This window comes from Neopelma chrysocephalum, unplaced genomic scaffold (assembly GCF_003984885.1).
Source record: "Neopelma chrysocephalum unplaced genomic scaffold, ASM398488v2 Primary Assembly neopelma1_43, whole genome shotgun sequence".
NCBI classification, from domain to species: Eukaryota; Metazoa; Chordata; class Aves; order Passeriformes; family Pipridae; genus Neopelma; species Neopelma chrysocephalum.
This window is the reverse complement of record NW_020897702.1, coordinates 9290067-9305140: the sequence shown is the minus strand read 5'-3', so window position 1 is coordinate 9305140 and position 15074 is coordinate 9290067. Positions and strand designations below refer to the sequence as shown.

General features: G+C 36.0%; 1 protein-coding gene across 3 annotated transcripts in view; it reads left to right on the top strand.

Annotated features, from left to right (window-relative positions):
• Positions 1–15074, top strand: part of ATM (ATM serine/threonine kinase) — a 63461-nt gene that overhangs the window by 4967 nt on the left and 43420 nt on the right. For all 3 annotated transcript variants that reach the window (XM_027677277.1, XM_027677275.1, XM_027677276.1), the window contains exons 6-23: positions 1293–1458; positions 1750–1988; positions 2780–2943; positions 3309–3478; positions 4841–5212; positions 5729–5920; positions 6253–6348; positions 6853–7078; positions 8384–8515; positions 9246–9371; positions 9494–9583; positions 10488–10656; positions 11671–11870; positions 12424–12506; positions 12596–12751; positions 13197–13272; positions 13410–13540; positions 14871–14991. In XM_027677277.1, the coding sequence (XP_027533078.1) occupies positions 1293–1458; positions 1750–1988; positions 2780–2943; positions 3309–3478; positions 4841–5212; positions 5729–5920; positions 6253–6348; positions 6853–7078; positions 8384–8515; positions 9246–9371; positions 9494–9583; positions 10488–10656; positions 11671–11870; positions 12424–12506; positions 12596–12751; positions 13197–13272; positions 13410–13540; positions 14871–14991 (2909 nt within the window). The remainder of the gene's footprint in view (positions 1–1292; positions 1459–1749; positions 1989–2779; positions 2944–3308; positions 3479–4840; positions 5213–5728; positions 5921–6252; positions 6349–6852; positions 7079–8383; positions 8516–9245; positions 9372–9493; positions 9584–10487; positions 10657–11670; positions 11871–12423; positions 12507–12595; positions 12752–13196; positions 13273–13409; positions 13541–14870; positions 14992–15074) is intronic.

Sequence of the window (15074 nt, the reverse complement as noted above, 5' to 3'; positions counted from 1 at the left end):
CTGAATTATCTGACACCTACTAACCTCTCAACTCACCTTTTTACATTTGTTGATAGTATTTTAAAAAGCAAAAAGGATATTAGAAGTTTTATAGTCTAGTTTGTTGGATGTTGCATGCACAATTGTGGAGAAAATTTGTAAGTACTGTCTGTAATGGAGTGCTTTGAAGTCAGAGTTTGGATTTCTGAAAAGCATTTTATGAGAAAATGCTCTGCAGCTTGAAGAGAGTGGCTTAACTACAGAATAGAAATAAGCTTGCAAAGAACTCGGAAGAGGGATCTGGTGATGCTAGGAGTGAAAAGGGAGGCAAAAAAAACCTGCTGAAGGCTGGCAAAGCAGAGTGACGAAATGGAATCATTCAGGGTGGGAGGTTCCTGGAAGAGTTCAAGGCCAGGTTGGATGGAGCTGTGAGCAACCTGGTCTAGTGAAAAGTGTCCCTGCCCATGGCAGGGGTGTTGAAACTAGGTGATCTTTGTGGTCCCTTCCAACCTAAATCCTTCTATGATTCTGTGTGCCTGGGTAATTAAGGAGCCTGAGGATGAGATCTCTGAAGTTAAAGAAGTTGGTACAATTTGGCTGTGGAGATAGAACTGGAAGTTGAAGATTGAAGGGAAAGCTGGAACTGTATGGGAGCACTGCCTGAGACTAGGAATGCTGTCAGCCTCCCTGTTGGAACAGAAGGCGAAGACAAGGAGGCTGGAAGGTGGAGTTCAGAGCAATAAAGAGGAAACAAGAACTAGGTACTTAGATAGAATTGAGCCTAAGTGGGTAGGGAATGAGGCAAGAAGCCAGGAGCCTATGGGGGTTGCAGTGTGGTGGTTTGTTTAGGAACATTGAAGTTAGGAACATGGAGTCTGTGTATGGACAGAAGCTGGAAGCGTGACAGAAGGAATTTTGACATTAGAACATAAGGGGCACAGTGTAATTTAGTTACAGGAGTGAGGCAGGACTGAAGACTATAAATCTAAAGGAAGAGAGCCTTTAATCCATTAAAGGAAACAAGTTGCTTGTATTAAATGAGAGATATATGAGCTTTGTAAAGGTTACCATAACCTTTTTTAGTGATTCCACCTTAATGGTTGCTTATAACTCTTGGGGTACAATGGGGAAGTCAGATTTCTGTTTATGAAATCAGGAGTCTGGTGCAGTAAAAACATAGATTCCAGCTGTTAACTACACAGTGGTGGTTGCTGTATCTTTATTGCATTATTTTTCATCAAGCTTTTTTTTATGTAATCCTATATAATATATATATTTTTATATATTTGTGTATTTTTTTAATATATTTGCAGAGTTGCTGATCCTGTATACCCAATTATACCTCAAACCTTCTGGAAATATTAGTAGAGTCTTGGTGGCTAGGATAATTCACACACTTATGAGGGGGTACTGCTTCCAAACTGATGGGTTGAGTTCTGATATGCTTATCTTCTTTTCAAAAGCAATGCAGTCTGCAAGGTATGTTGCAAGTGCTCCTTTTGTATGCTAATACCTACTTTTAGAAAATAAGTACTTTTAAGTATTTGGGATTGGACTTGAGTAATAACAGGTAATACTTCTTTAGATATATTTTGTTCTGTCTTTGAATGCCAATTTAGTAACTTCTTTAAAAAACTAATAACTTCTGCATTTATTAGGCAATTAATATTCTGAATGTAGGTACTTGCTACTATTTACATTTAAACAGTTCTTATGAAAAGAAATTAGATTGTTTCTTTTGGAAGTGTACATGTTTGATTTATGTTACAGACAGGAGAAGAATAGTGCAGGCCTGGATCATATTGTTGGAGCAATGAATATCTTCTGCAATAAGTTTGCTGACAACTGTCGCATACAGATTTGTAAAGTAGGGGAAGAAATTTTGCCTACGTTGCTTTATATATGGACTCACTATAGACCAAAGGATTCCCTGAAGGAATCAATAATTGAGTTATTTCGTCTCCAAGTTCATATTCATCATCCAAAGGGTGCAAAAACTCAGGGAAGAGGTACAATAAAAGCTCCATTTTTTTTTCTATTGCTGTATGTGGTTGTTGAATTTACTGTGCCAACTCTGAATTTTGATACTGAGTGTTGGAAACATTGATGGAAGTGGCAATTATCTGTCAGTAGTTTTATGCTATAGGTTAATACTGAGTGAAAATGAAAAAGGGTTTTCAAATTTTATGCACTAGGAGAATATTAGTTGCATTTAGTCCTTTAAAACTCCGGGGGGGGCGGGTGTTGGGGTTTTTTTTAGTCAAAAGGTGATTTTATTTGCTAAATCAAAACACTAAGTCTTTGGGGAAGGGAAATAATTATTTAGATTGAGTTTAGATTGCCACGTATTTTGGTATCTTACCAGGTCTATTTAAGACCAGAAATTACTACTCTCAGTTAAGTGTACCTTATACTATAAAACTGCTCAGAGAATATCACTTAGTAATTGTGTTTGTCATGGCCTATTTCAGTTCTCACATAATTTTTGTAAGGGTATTTTTTTGTACTTTGTACAAATCTATCCATTGCATTTCACTGTATTTTTTCCAGTTAGATGAAGAATTGTTTACTAGAAACATAACTCCTAACTTAATTACTTGTATGCGCTGATTAAGTTCTCTCTTAACTTTTTCACTTTTTAACTTTATCCAATCTCCATTATAGAACTTGCTTTGCAGGCCTATATTTGTTGAACTTTATATGCTTTACTCTGATTTTGGCTGTATTTTGCACTGACTAGGTAGGTTTACATACTGAGTGGGTGATACACATTACATTTTCATTGTTTTTGCATGTACAGGTGCATATGACTTAACAAAATGGCAAAGTATCTTGCATAACCTGTATGATCTTCTGGTGAATGAAATAAATCTCATCAGTAGTAGAGGAAAGTATTCTTCAGGCTCACGTAATATTGCTGTAAAGGAAAATTTAATTGAGTTAATGGCTGATATTTGTCATCAGGTAACTTTCTTTTTAATATAAACTTTACTGTGTAATTACTGAGTTGTATGTTTTGCTTTTTAAAGTAATACGACTTAATTATTCCTCAGAATAATTTATTGAGGTATTCATATCTGTGCTTTATTGTGTTTAATTGTTAATTTTTTACAGCTTAGAAGCGTAGTATACTGGATTTCACTAGTGTTTCTTGTTAGGCTATAAGCAGAGGTCTTGTTATAGTAAAGAATAATAAATAATAATTCTGGTTCCCTCTTAAAAGGCTTTATACACAGTAAAGAATGGACTAATTTAGGTTGGCATTTCAGTTTTCTTGTAAATACTGCTTTTTTTTCATTTGCATACTTTTAAATTTCTCTTAATAAAAGGTTTTTGCAGAGGATACCAAAGTCCTTGAAATTACCCAGTCATATGCCGTTACACAAAGAGAGCCCAGTGAGGACACAGTACCAAACAAGCGCAGGAGGATTGAACTAGGCTGGGAGGTCATTCGAGACAACATGCAAATATCCCAGAAGGATTTTGATGTCATACCTTGGTAATAACATCTTTACATGAAAGAAGTATCACTCCAGACACCTTTTTACATTTAACATTCTCCTGAATATGTTGTGCGTTCAAGTTGGGTGTTTGCACATGCTGTAATCGTATATCTAAGTACTGAACTTAGATTCTCACAGTATTTGGAAAGCAGTGAGAACTGGTCTTGGTACTTTTGCTTTATGAGTATTAGGAAATAAACATGATATTTACTGTTGTCTTAATCTGGCTATGTCATAGCATAGCAACCATTTACAGTTTGGCCATTTTGGACTAGTTCATGCAGTTTTCTGTAATACCTGGTCTGAAAACTGTTGCAAGGCCTGGCTTTTTATCTTGGACTTTGATTGAGGAGTATTTTGCTTCCCATGAACTGGAGGTATAGCTTCATGTCTTGCTGACTGTTGCAGGAGGACTGTAGCAGTGAGTGTAGCAAGGAGTCAAGTTACTATTAAAAGACCAGAGATGGACTTTTACAGAACCTACCAGTTGTAGCCCTAAGCCCAGACATGTTAATTGTTTAACTAAAATAGATTACACTGGATGTTTTTTGCTGTTACTGTTCCTCTCTCTTTCTGGAAACTGTGGTACAAGATATAAGAGCGGGATAGCTGCTTATGAATTGGTTCCTGCACTGGGATGGCAGGTTTGTGTGAGTGTATGTTTACTGCTTGCAGTACTGGGGCAAAATGGCTGTTTAGGATCCAGTTGAGAAGTTAACATGCTATTCTGTGTGGAGGTCAATGGCCAAGAAATACTGCAGGTACTGTAATTTCATAGAATCGTTGAATATCCTGAGTTTGGAAGGGACCCAGAAGGACCGAACTCCTGGCCTTGCACAGGACAGCCCCAAGAATCCCACTGTGTTTTTGACTCTAGCTGCAACCATTGCTATAAACAAAATCCTTCCAGCTTACCATCCCCAGCTAAACATCTTTTAATTTTCCTGTCTGCAGAGATGTTGCTGTAATGTTTTCTTATTCATGTAATTTCACCTTTGAGGTACTGTCTGTGCCAGAGTTTATAACAGGCTAGTCCAGAAGAAGGAGAAAAATATTTTTTTGGCCTGAAAATTTCCTTGCTTGTGGTCAGAAATGTGTGAACTTGACTTGTAAGAAATCAAAAATCAGTGAAGTCAGAAATTGTAAGAAATTATTAGTGATAGTGAGGCTAGATGTGCAGACTTTACAAGTGAAAATGGTAGAAATATTGAATCTTTATATTTTGATAGTAAAGAAATCAGCTCAGTACTGGAAAGTATAAATATGAAATGGCAATTGGAGAAGGCTTTTTGCATTTTCAGGAGTAAATTAACATTTATGTATGTTTGCTATTAATTGCTTCACTTTGTATTTTCAAGGTTACAGATTACAACTCAATTAATATCAAAGTATCCCATGAGTCTTCCTAGCAGTGAGCTACCTCCCTTACTCAATGTACTTCACCAATTACTGCCTCAGCAGCGCCGAGGAGAGAGGACCCCATATGTGCTGAAGTGTCTCACAGAGGTAGCTTTGTGCCAAAACCAGAAAACTGATTTGAAAAGCACCCACAAGTTGGAGCTCCAGAGAACTTGGGCAAAGATTTGGACTCTTATCATTCGCAGTGTAAGCTTCCAGCAAATTGAAGTGGAGAGCTTTGGGCTGCTTGGAGCTATGATTCAAGGAAACCTTGTCGTAACAGATAAAGAACTCTGGAAGATCTTTTCAGGACCTGCATGCAAGCCTTCAAGGTAAAATGGAAGCAAGGATAGTGTTTTGGGTCTGATTCACATTTCTCTTTATTGTGCAACCAAAACCACTGTGTTACTCAATATTATTGTTGTTGTGGCTCTATTTCTGTTTAAGAACTGCACACATTTGTCTTTTAAGCATTTGAAGTGACCCTAAGTATGTAAGTCTGAAAGCAAGAGGCAGAAGAGGAAAGGCAAGCATCTTCACATTTAAAATGGACTAAAAACTTAAAATCTGACTGGCAGATCTGTTGATTTTTTGAAGTTAAAAAGTATGTTTTCTTCTAAATTTTTATTCTGAAATAAATGTTCTGAAGCAGTCTTTAAAATAGATCAGAAATGTCTGCAGTAGCCAAGAAAAATGAAAATGCAAAGATTTTAATGAAAGCGTTAACCAATATGCATGCTTATGTCCTTGATGTTTCCTGTGCATGCAGAAATACTGACTTTGCTTTTGAGTGCTGATCAACAAATACCACATTGTTTCTCACAAATCCTGTTCCGTTTTTGTTACAGTTCTTCTGTATGTTGTTTATCATTAGTGATGTCTGCCTATTCAGTGCCAGAAAATTTGGACACAGGAATGGAACATAATTCTGAAAGAAATCTGGATTCTGCATTAAGGGAGGCAATAATGAAATGGGTCCTGTCCTGCAATTTGGAGGAAGAGATAGAAGAATGTGCAAAATTGCCCCCTGTACTCTGCAGGTAAAATCTTTGGGGCATAATTTTATGTGTAAGCTCACCCTATAACAGAGAAAACTGCGGGGAAAAGTGTATTACGTTAATGCAGAATTCTATTATGTTAATGTTTCTGTAGAGTTTATGGGGTTTTTAAGCTTACTGTAGAATGTCATTCTGGGGACCTAATATCTGTCTATATAATTTCAGTTACATGATCTATGTGTTAGAAATATTCAGTGTAAATTTAGGTTTTTCTTCAGGAAAACTGTTAATTTGCCTAATGTTTGATGCTCTTCAGGAATCCTAAGAGCTTGTCTGATTACAAGACAATATAAAAACATTTTCTTTCTTTACAGTGATTTTCCTCATCTTGTATTACAAAAAATTCTTGTGAGTCTCACAATGAAGAACTGTAGAGCTGCTATGAACTTCTTCCAAAATGATGCTAAATGGTATGTTTTAAATTAATCATTATAGATACTTAAGCTAGGAATGCTGCTGCATGTTTCACTGATGTATATGTTCAAGCTTTTGGACTATGTCTAGTTTCCTCTTAATGAAACTAAATGTGTATCAATTGTTCTAATGCAGGATAAGACTTTCCTACTGGAAGTTAAAAATACTACTTTTAGGGGTTTTATGAATTTCTGCTCCAGCTGTGTAAAGTAGGTTGAGGTCAGCAATCTTAACACAAAAAAGATGCTGCCATGTGAACTACAGTAGGAGGTATGATCTGTTTGCAGGCTTCATGTTTCCTTGCAGTTGAGTTAGAGCTAAAATGGTAGCATCCATTCCGCAGTGAAAGTCATGTCAGAAATTAAAGGTCAACCAGAGTTTGGAAGCACAGAAAGAGAAATTATTTTGCTTTTGTTTATTTCTTGTATTTAAATAGTACTTTTAAAGACTTGTAAGTTGTATACTGGCTGCTAAAGTAAAAACTATATCTCTTCTTCAAGTGAGCAGCATGTGCAGGGTAAAGAAGAAAACAGTTTTTCTGATGTCGAAGAGCTGTACCTGCAGACAACATTTGACGAAATGGATATTTTCACTAACTTTGCAGTAAATGTTGCAGATAAAAATGTGACTGGTTCAAGACTTGCCATCAACCAAAATCTTAGGGAAACACTGGAGAACTGCCTTTTAGCAATGTCAGAAAAGCTTTTAAGCAGTTGTGCTCCTAAGGTAAGTTAGAAATTACTGTTACATCCTTACATTTGCGCTCCCGAACAATATATTTTCAAGGCAAAGCGTATCGATTTTCATTCCTTCTGCTATTAATAATGAATTAAAAACATTTAAAAATTGTATCCAGTAATACAAAGTAAAGAAGTCTGTATTTATTTACATAATTCATAAAATATCCATAGTTTTCATAAGTATGTGTGAGCATGTAGTAGCTGTATCGAAGTGTAAGCATGTGCAAAGTTGCCACATAAACCAGTTACCTTGCTTTTGTGATCTTGGTTTCAACTTCTGTGCCCCTGTAATGCTGCAAGTTTTTTCCAGTTTTCAGCCAAATTAGCCTGAGACATAGAGTTCTTAAATAGGTTTTGTAAGAAGATGCAGCTCTATAAAGGAGTAATTGTAAAGAAAGCTGCAAATGTGGGCTACGTGAAAAAGAGTAGAACCATTGCTCAAGGGAACTGGTTATCCCCTTCTACTCTTTGCCTTTAGATGGCATCAGAAATACTGCACCCAGTTTTGGGCCTTCCAGTACAAAACAGACATGTAATGCCTTCAGTGGAGGCCACTGAGATGGTGGGAGCTCCAGCACTTGGCCCTGTGAGAGGAGACAGAGGAAACTGGGTTTGTTCAGCCTGCAACAGAAGTGGCTTTTGGGGAAGCCACTATAAAAGTTGCCAGTTCCTATAAAATTGTCTAAAAGACAGAGCCGTGCTCTTCGTACACAGCGGTGTAATGCAGGAAGGTGAGACAGCAGGCAGAGTCAAGAGTAAGTTCACACTTGTACAAGAAGAATTCTATCTATGTGAGGACATAGGTTGTTTCACCTGAGAGGTTGTGCAGTCTGCATCCTCTGAGGTTTTCAAGCCCTGACTGGATCAAGCCTTGGGTAATCTGTTCTGACCTTAATCTGACCCTGCTGTATGCAGGAGGTTGGACCAGAGACCTGCTGAGTCTGAACTATCCTGTGATCCAGTTCCCGACCTGCTCGTACTGTCTTGTGTCCTTGCAGAAGGTGAAATAGATAAACAGAGTGCATGCTAAGAGCTTGGAAGTATTGCCATGATGGAATCTAAAGGAGAGAGGGAATTAAAAGTGGTTTGAAGGACAGAAGCCTAAGGACCATGGGACATACAGCTAGTATTATAACATGAAGAGCTGAAAGAACTTTTTCAGGAGCTGAGGCAGCTGCTGTGCAAAACACTGGGATGCAAATCTTCATATATACAGTGTTTAAAAAAGACTAAATAATTCTATGTTTTGTGGTGATAAACCACTGGTATTTATACTGTGTATTTGATTTAGTCTAAGGTTTTTGCTGCTGAACACCTTGTCCGATGTGTCAGTCTCCTGGTTGGTGTTCTTGGTTGCTATTGCTACACTGGTATATTTAAAGAAGAGGATGCCTGTAAATCAGAGTTGTTCCAGAATGCTAAGGTAAGCGGTAATGCATTTGGGAGCTATTAAAAATAAAATAAACCACTAAATATAAATTAATTCTTAAAATTCTGTTCATGTTGACACATTTTCAGAGCATTGATTACTGCTTAGAAAAAGGCAGTTTAGAGGGTTTTTAATGTATTACTGTTTCTGAAAGGGAGGAGTCACTGAAATTGTCAGTGTACTGGTATGCCAGTTTTGCAGTGCAGATTATTCTAAATATTGATACATTTCTGAGTCACACCTTTTAAAAAAATGGAATAATCATGGACATGTAGACAAAGGACTACTTATAGGATAACGAGTCCTTTCATTTCTAGGTCTTCTATGCAGGAATTTAAGATAGTTTGATGGTTCAAGCCAGTATGAAGACAGCTATTGCTGGTATTATTATTGTTACTACTACCTGAGGTGGTTTCTTGCTTAAACAGGAACCCCCAAACTTACACATTATGGAGATATACTGAATTTTTCTTTTGTGATGAAAATATTAGTGTTTCAAGCAGGTGTAGGCCATGTTTTTGTCTCTTCTGGAGCAAAATGAGCAAAACGAAAATCACGGAAAAAAGTCTGAACTCAGTTTTGATGCACACTATGAATATCAAAGCTGTGTGAATGAGAATGTATGAATGAGAATCATATCCTTCTGTCTTTATGTGTGTGGTGTATGTGCGAATGTACAAGGGAATTTGACTCGGGTTTTTTAACCATGTTGTATTTTTACTAGTCTCTTATTCACTATGCTGGAGAAAGCATTTCTCAGTCAAAAAACAAACTAAATGAAGATACCCAGATCAACTCACTGAGGACTTTGATAATGCAGTGTACAAAATGTTTGTGCAATTGTACCAAGGTAAAGTTTATAAAGGAGTTTATATTTCTTTGTTCATTAATGAGATCACAAAGTTAAATATCATACATATGGCTCCTGGATAAAAATTAATTAGCCTATCTGTACATCTTGCTTTCTTACAGAACAGTGCTAATAAGACATTGTCTAATATATTCCTGCGTTTGTTAACATCAAAATTTATGAACGATCTCATAGATATTTGCAAAAATCTCGTAAGTACATTCTGCCTATTCCTAAATACAGTGTTCTTCTATGAGAGGATTGTTTTTACAGCACAGTAATTTGGAGGCAAACCAAGCAAGATACATATTATTGAAAAAAATCAAAATACATTGAGTTTTATAGAGAATTCCTAACTGGAAACATTTTTCTTTAGCATTTGAACACAGGCTTAGGGAAAAAAAGAGAGCAGATGGATAACATTTGATCAAGGTTAGCATTCCAGTTCACATTAAAAACCAAAATTATGCTATTTTTCATTTTTTTAATACTTTGTTACGGTAGAAGTATATGCAAAAAAATTCTGTAACACATGATGTTTAACTTTAATGCACTTCTGAAGGTGGGTTTTTTTTGGTGTTTGTTATGTGAGTATTTAACTGTAAATGGCTCACTGGGAAAAGTAGTAGTGTGGCACTTCACTTAAAACTTCTCTTTTTGGCACATTTCTTGTAGTCAGGTCCAGGTGGGCAAATTCCTTTGTTTTTGTAGGAACAAAGGAGGAAGAGCTGAGAGTTTTACCTTCTGTTAACTTGTCATCCGGTAGGGAAAGTAGTAATTAGTGTGTCCCCAAAAAAGTCACATGCCTTTTCATTTCTCCATAATAATGAAGCATGGTGAGAAGTATGTGGGTCTTGTAGAAATAACTGTTTTTAAAAAACTAACACAGAGATTAGTGTCTGTCTAAGGAAGCTTATATCCTAAAGAAAATAGTTCAGATGGTTCATATGTGTAGATGACAGGTTTACCCCAAAGGATGAAATTCATCAATTTCATGTAGCTCTTACTGTCATCACCTATCCCAGTTCACTGAGAAACTGTAATGTCTCTTGTGCTGTGCCTGCGGTGTTTCTTCTGTCTTTAAAAGCCAACTTTAAAAGGATGTGTTTTTGTCAGATGGCAGCTACTGGAAAACCAAGTGTACTGGGAGAAGTGGATCTCAGGAATGATCCTGAGGAGAGTATAATGGAAGTAGATAACCAGGTATCTGATGATCTATTCGATAATCATTCAGTGACTGACATCAGTGATACAAATGAATCTGGTGATATGCAAACTGTAACAGGTAAGTCTTCTCTACGTCCAAAACTACTTGCAAAAGCTTGATTTTACAAATTGCTCTTTGCTTGAAAGATAGCAAGATACAAAATCATGCTATATTAGTAGTTGAAACAGGTAATTGTTGAACCAGGTACTTCCTAAGCAATTCATTCTCAACAATGTTTTAAAGATGTTAAAGTCTCTTATTAGACTGTGCTGCATTTTCTTTAAAGTAGGGCTGTTTAATTTTTCTCCTTTTCCTGAAGAGTAATTCTTGACATGGTCAGTTTTTTAATATTTCTGGACCTTCAGAGGGGCAGGAGCATGAATCTATCTGTTTATTTCTGTTAGGAGCTACAAGTACTGATGCTCTATTTTGTTTTACATTCTTGCTTAAAATGCTGTGTATCTTAATGTTTAACCAGGACTATGTCTTTTTATTGTTGACTGAGAAGGAATCTGGGTGTTACATTACTGTCACAAACAGTAACTGGTCTGTTTTCTTGTCATGTTGAATAAGTGTCTTTGTAAGTATCTTATCCAGACATCTTATAAATAATTCTAATAAGTAAAGCTAGCAATTGCTGGAACTTACAGGAGTCCGAAATGTGACAGGAAAATTACGTCTGCCTATCTCGTTTAGGTTATTAACATGGGATATTAGGATATTAACATAGTAATAGTCATAATTTCAATTTTGGGGAAGCTTTGAATCTGTAATTTAAAATATATCCTAAGAAATAGTTAACAGTACAAAAGAACACAGTTGCGGATGGTTCTACAGAATTCATTTCAATCTTGATGGAGAAATCAGCTGTGTGTATGGGCACGTAAATTTAAAACCTGTGTTAGAGAGGGCCTTTGTAGAAGTGGGAAACACACTTAAGCTGTTACTGATGCACTACTGCTCAATTACAAATAAAGGTTGCTTGTCCTCTATCTGTTTTGAGAACTTACTAGTTTTGTAAAGACCTAAAATATTACCGCCTTTTCTGTTGTCCTTGGAGAAACATTTCTTACATGAAAATCTTATTTTCAGGTGCTTTGAGCCCGTTAGCTGAGGAACAGTTGACAAAGCAGGATTTACTTCTCCTTGAAATTGTGAGGTTCCTATGTATTTGTGTAACTACAGTCCAAATTCAGACAGTGAGCTTCCGAGCCTCTGACATACGGCAGAAGCTGTTGATGCTTACTGATGGCAGTGTCTTTGATAGCACTAAGCCATTACATCTGCACATGGTGAGCGTGAGCTTTTTTTACAGCAGACCGACCTCTGTAATTGTACTGTTATTAAATTTGTAAAGTCTTATCAGTTACATATTGTCTTTCTGCTGTTGTCAGTTCCCTGAGAAGACATAAAATGGCTGCTTCTAGTGTTTTTGAAATGTGCTGTGGTCAGGGAAAGAGCAGTTAGAATTTTTAAGCCAGAAAATAAAGAGTTAAGAAGTATAACATCTTGCCTTTGTCATTAATTATTTGTTAAATAACTGAAAACAATCTCTGTAGTAGAATAGGATCTGTGTTTTAGTTTACAAAGGAAATATTTTTACTGCCAGAACTAAAAATTTCATGATCTGTATTGCTGTGTGACAGTCTTTGCATGAAAACGACACAATAGCTGATAATAGGTATCTTTGCTGCATGATTTTGTGTAAGAGTTACTAAAAAGGTTTCCTAATTTCTCTTTTTGTCTACTTATTTTCTTAAGTATTATTTTCCATTTATGAAGTATTATTTTCCATTTTGGTTTTGTTTGGGTTTTTTATTTCATTTGGTTTTTTTTATTCCACAGTATTTGGTTCTTTTGAAGGAGCTCCCTGCTGAAGAACACCTCTTGCCTGCAATGGATGCAGATATGCTTCTGAAGCCTCTTTCGTAAGAGAAACTCTTCAGCATGTTTTGCATCTATTTTACAGGGTTTGGTGGCTTTTTAGTGTTTCAAGATTTTCTTTCTTTTTTCACAGTACTGTGTGTTCTTTGTACCGTCGAGATCAAGAAGTTTGTAAAGAAATTCTGAATAATTTGCTCCGTATAGCAGTAGGGTTGGCCCAGTCCGATGCACATGCTGAAGAGACAGGAAGTGCCAGAGGACAATTTTTGACAGTTGTTGGAGCCTTTTGGTATGTTATCTAATGAATAAGTCTATTGGACATAAAATTTTTGATTTTTAATTTTTAACTTTGCTATCAGTGTGAAGACTGTAGTGCCGTTTGTGTCTTGCTGTTGGTATACTATGATATCTTTATCCAGAATTTAACTTTCTGGATTTTCTGACGTGTTATATCTGTAGCAAAGATTTGTCCTTAAGATAGTATTGAAACAATAAACCCTATACTGTTGTATATTAACAAAGACTGATTCTATGCTGAATTGCATCAGTAATTATAACAAGCGATAACTTCAGCCAAAAAAAATGAATAGTTTGCAATTACCAATAAAAATGTCAAATTGACCCAAACGTGCCTGTTAAGTACAAAGTAATCAACTGTGAGCAGCAGAAACTAACTTGCTGTTTCTCAAAATTGTGGGCAACTTTTTCCTTTATTCAAGTTTTCCTTATTTTAGGCATTTATCTCAAGGAGGGAAGTGCACTGCATCAGTAAGAGTGGCCCTTTTAAACTGCATGAAAGCCCTGCTCGAGGTAATCCCAGATTTTTTGGCATTCATTAGCATGCTAAATATTTACTTAAGATGTAATTAAAAATAGTGTCTAAAGATCTTTTGCATCTTTCAGTGTAGCTAATGTAGATTTTAAATCACAATAATAATTTTCTTCAGGCTGATCCTCATTGCAAGTGGGCAATCCTTAATGTGAGAAATGAAGATCTACCTGTGAATGATGCCTTCCCACATTTCCTTGCAGACAGTCACCATCAAGTTCGCATTCTTGCTGCAAAGTCAATTATCAGGTGATAATGTAGATATTTTTTCTGATTATAAAAGCGATGCCTAATTTCACCTTACTAGGTATCACTTTGGCTTCTGCATAGCTGCACTTTTCAGTACTTCTGGGGCTTTAATCTTGACAGAATATAAAAACCTACCAAGTTACTTTGTGTTCAGCTTGAACAGTAAGTGTTCAAACTTCATCTACTTTTTAGTTATTCTGTGATGTGAGAGACCTATATATATAGAGAGAGAAACCATACATATATATATGTGATAGCAAATTTTGCACTAAATTTATTATGCAAAACTTGAATAGAAAATAGTTGTTTATCCTCTAAAAAGAGATTAGGTACATTGCATAGCATAAAAACTTTTTCAAAGGATCTCATGTTTTAAATACTGTACGTAGTTCTTCCTCCATACATCAAAAAGGGTGTAATTGAACTGGAATAGGAGTAGAGGAAGGATGTTCAAAAGTATGAAACACTTTATGCACAACTATCGGTTGCATAAAATGGAGCCCTTCAGCACAAAAAGAGTTGAATTGCAGGAGGCATAACATAATTCCACAAAATCTGAATCAGAACAAAGTGAATATTGACAGTCTTTTCAGTTTAAGGACTGGGGGACATCAAGTGAAGCTAACAGGTTCAAGATTCCAAGAAAATGTGGTTTATTTCTTTGTAGAACAACTTATCCTTGGTGTTATTCTACTACCTTCAACTGTCTTAATGTTTACAGTGGTTCAAAAAGCAATAAATTAATGAAAGAGGAAATTATTGAAGTATACTAAATACAGTCATCACTTCTAACTCATGATCTGCCTAGGTCACCCGTGATCAAATGTTATATTCAAGGAATTATTATGCGTTCAAGGCAAGCATATGGTGATCTTTCTTAGGTAAACTCTAATAGTCACTTAGAAATGGCTGGAGTAATGTTTGGTTTAATTCACTGTGGTGTTCCCATATTTGTTACAAAGAGCAAAGTGGGTTGGGCCTTTATCTGCAAAACATATGTTCTTTGAGAAACTCTTTTTACATACACATGTGTTCATCAAATACACTCTCAACATACTTCATGACATGAAATGTTCCATTATGATGGACAACTGAAGTTTGCCGCCTTGCACTGGCAAAGATTGGGAAACTTTTATGTATTTTCAGACGATTCTCTGCCATTTCACCCCAACAGAGATTCTTGATTATGTTTAAGGGAGTGGAGGGAAACTGCTCTATTAGAAAATTAAGACAAAAATAATTATATTCAGAATATTATTATTTGATAAGCACAATATGTAGTAACTCTATAGACATGTTATGCTCATAATGATTGTTCTTTTTTTTAAAGTTTGTTTCAAGATGTGAAACAGAGAGATTCTTCTGGAATGTCAAAACCTCTTCCCTTGAAGCTCCAGCAAAAGGCTTTTGAGAATGTCTATTTCAGAGTTCAGGAAGGAATGAGAAACCTGGTACTAACATATAGTCATTAGTTTTGCCTAATTTTAATTTTATGAATAAAATTACTGTTAACATGCTTGTGTTTAGTTTTCCA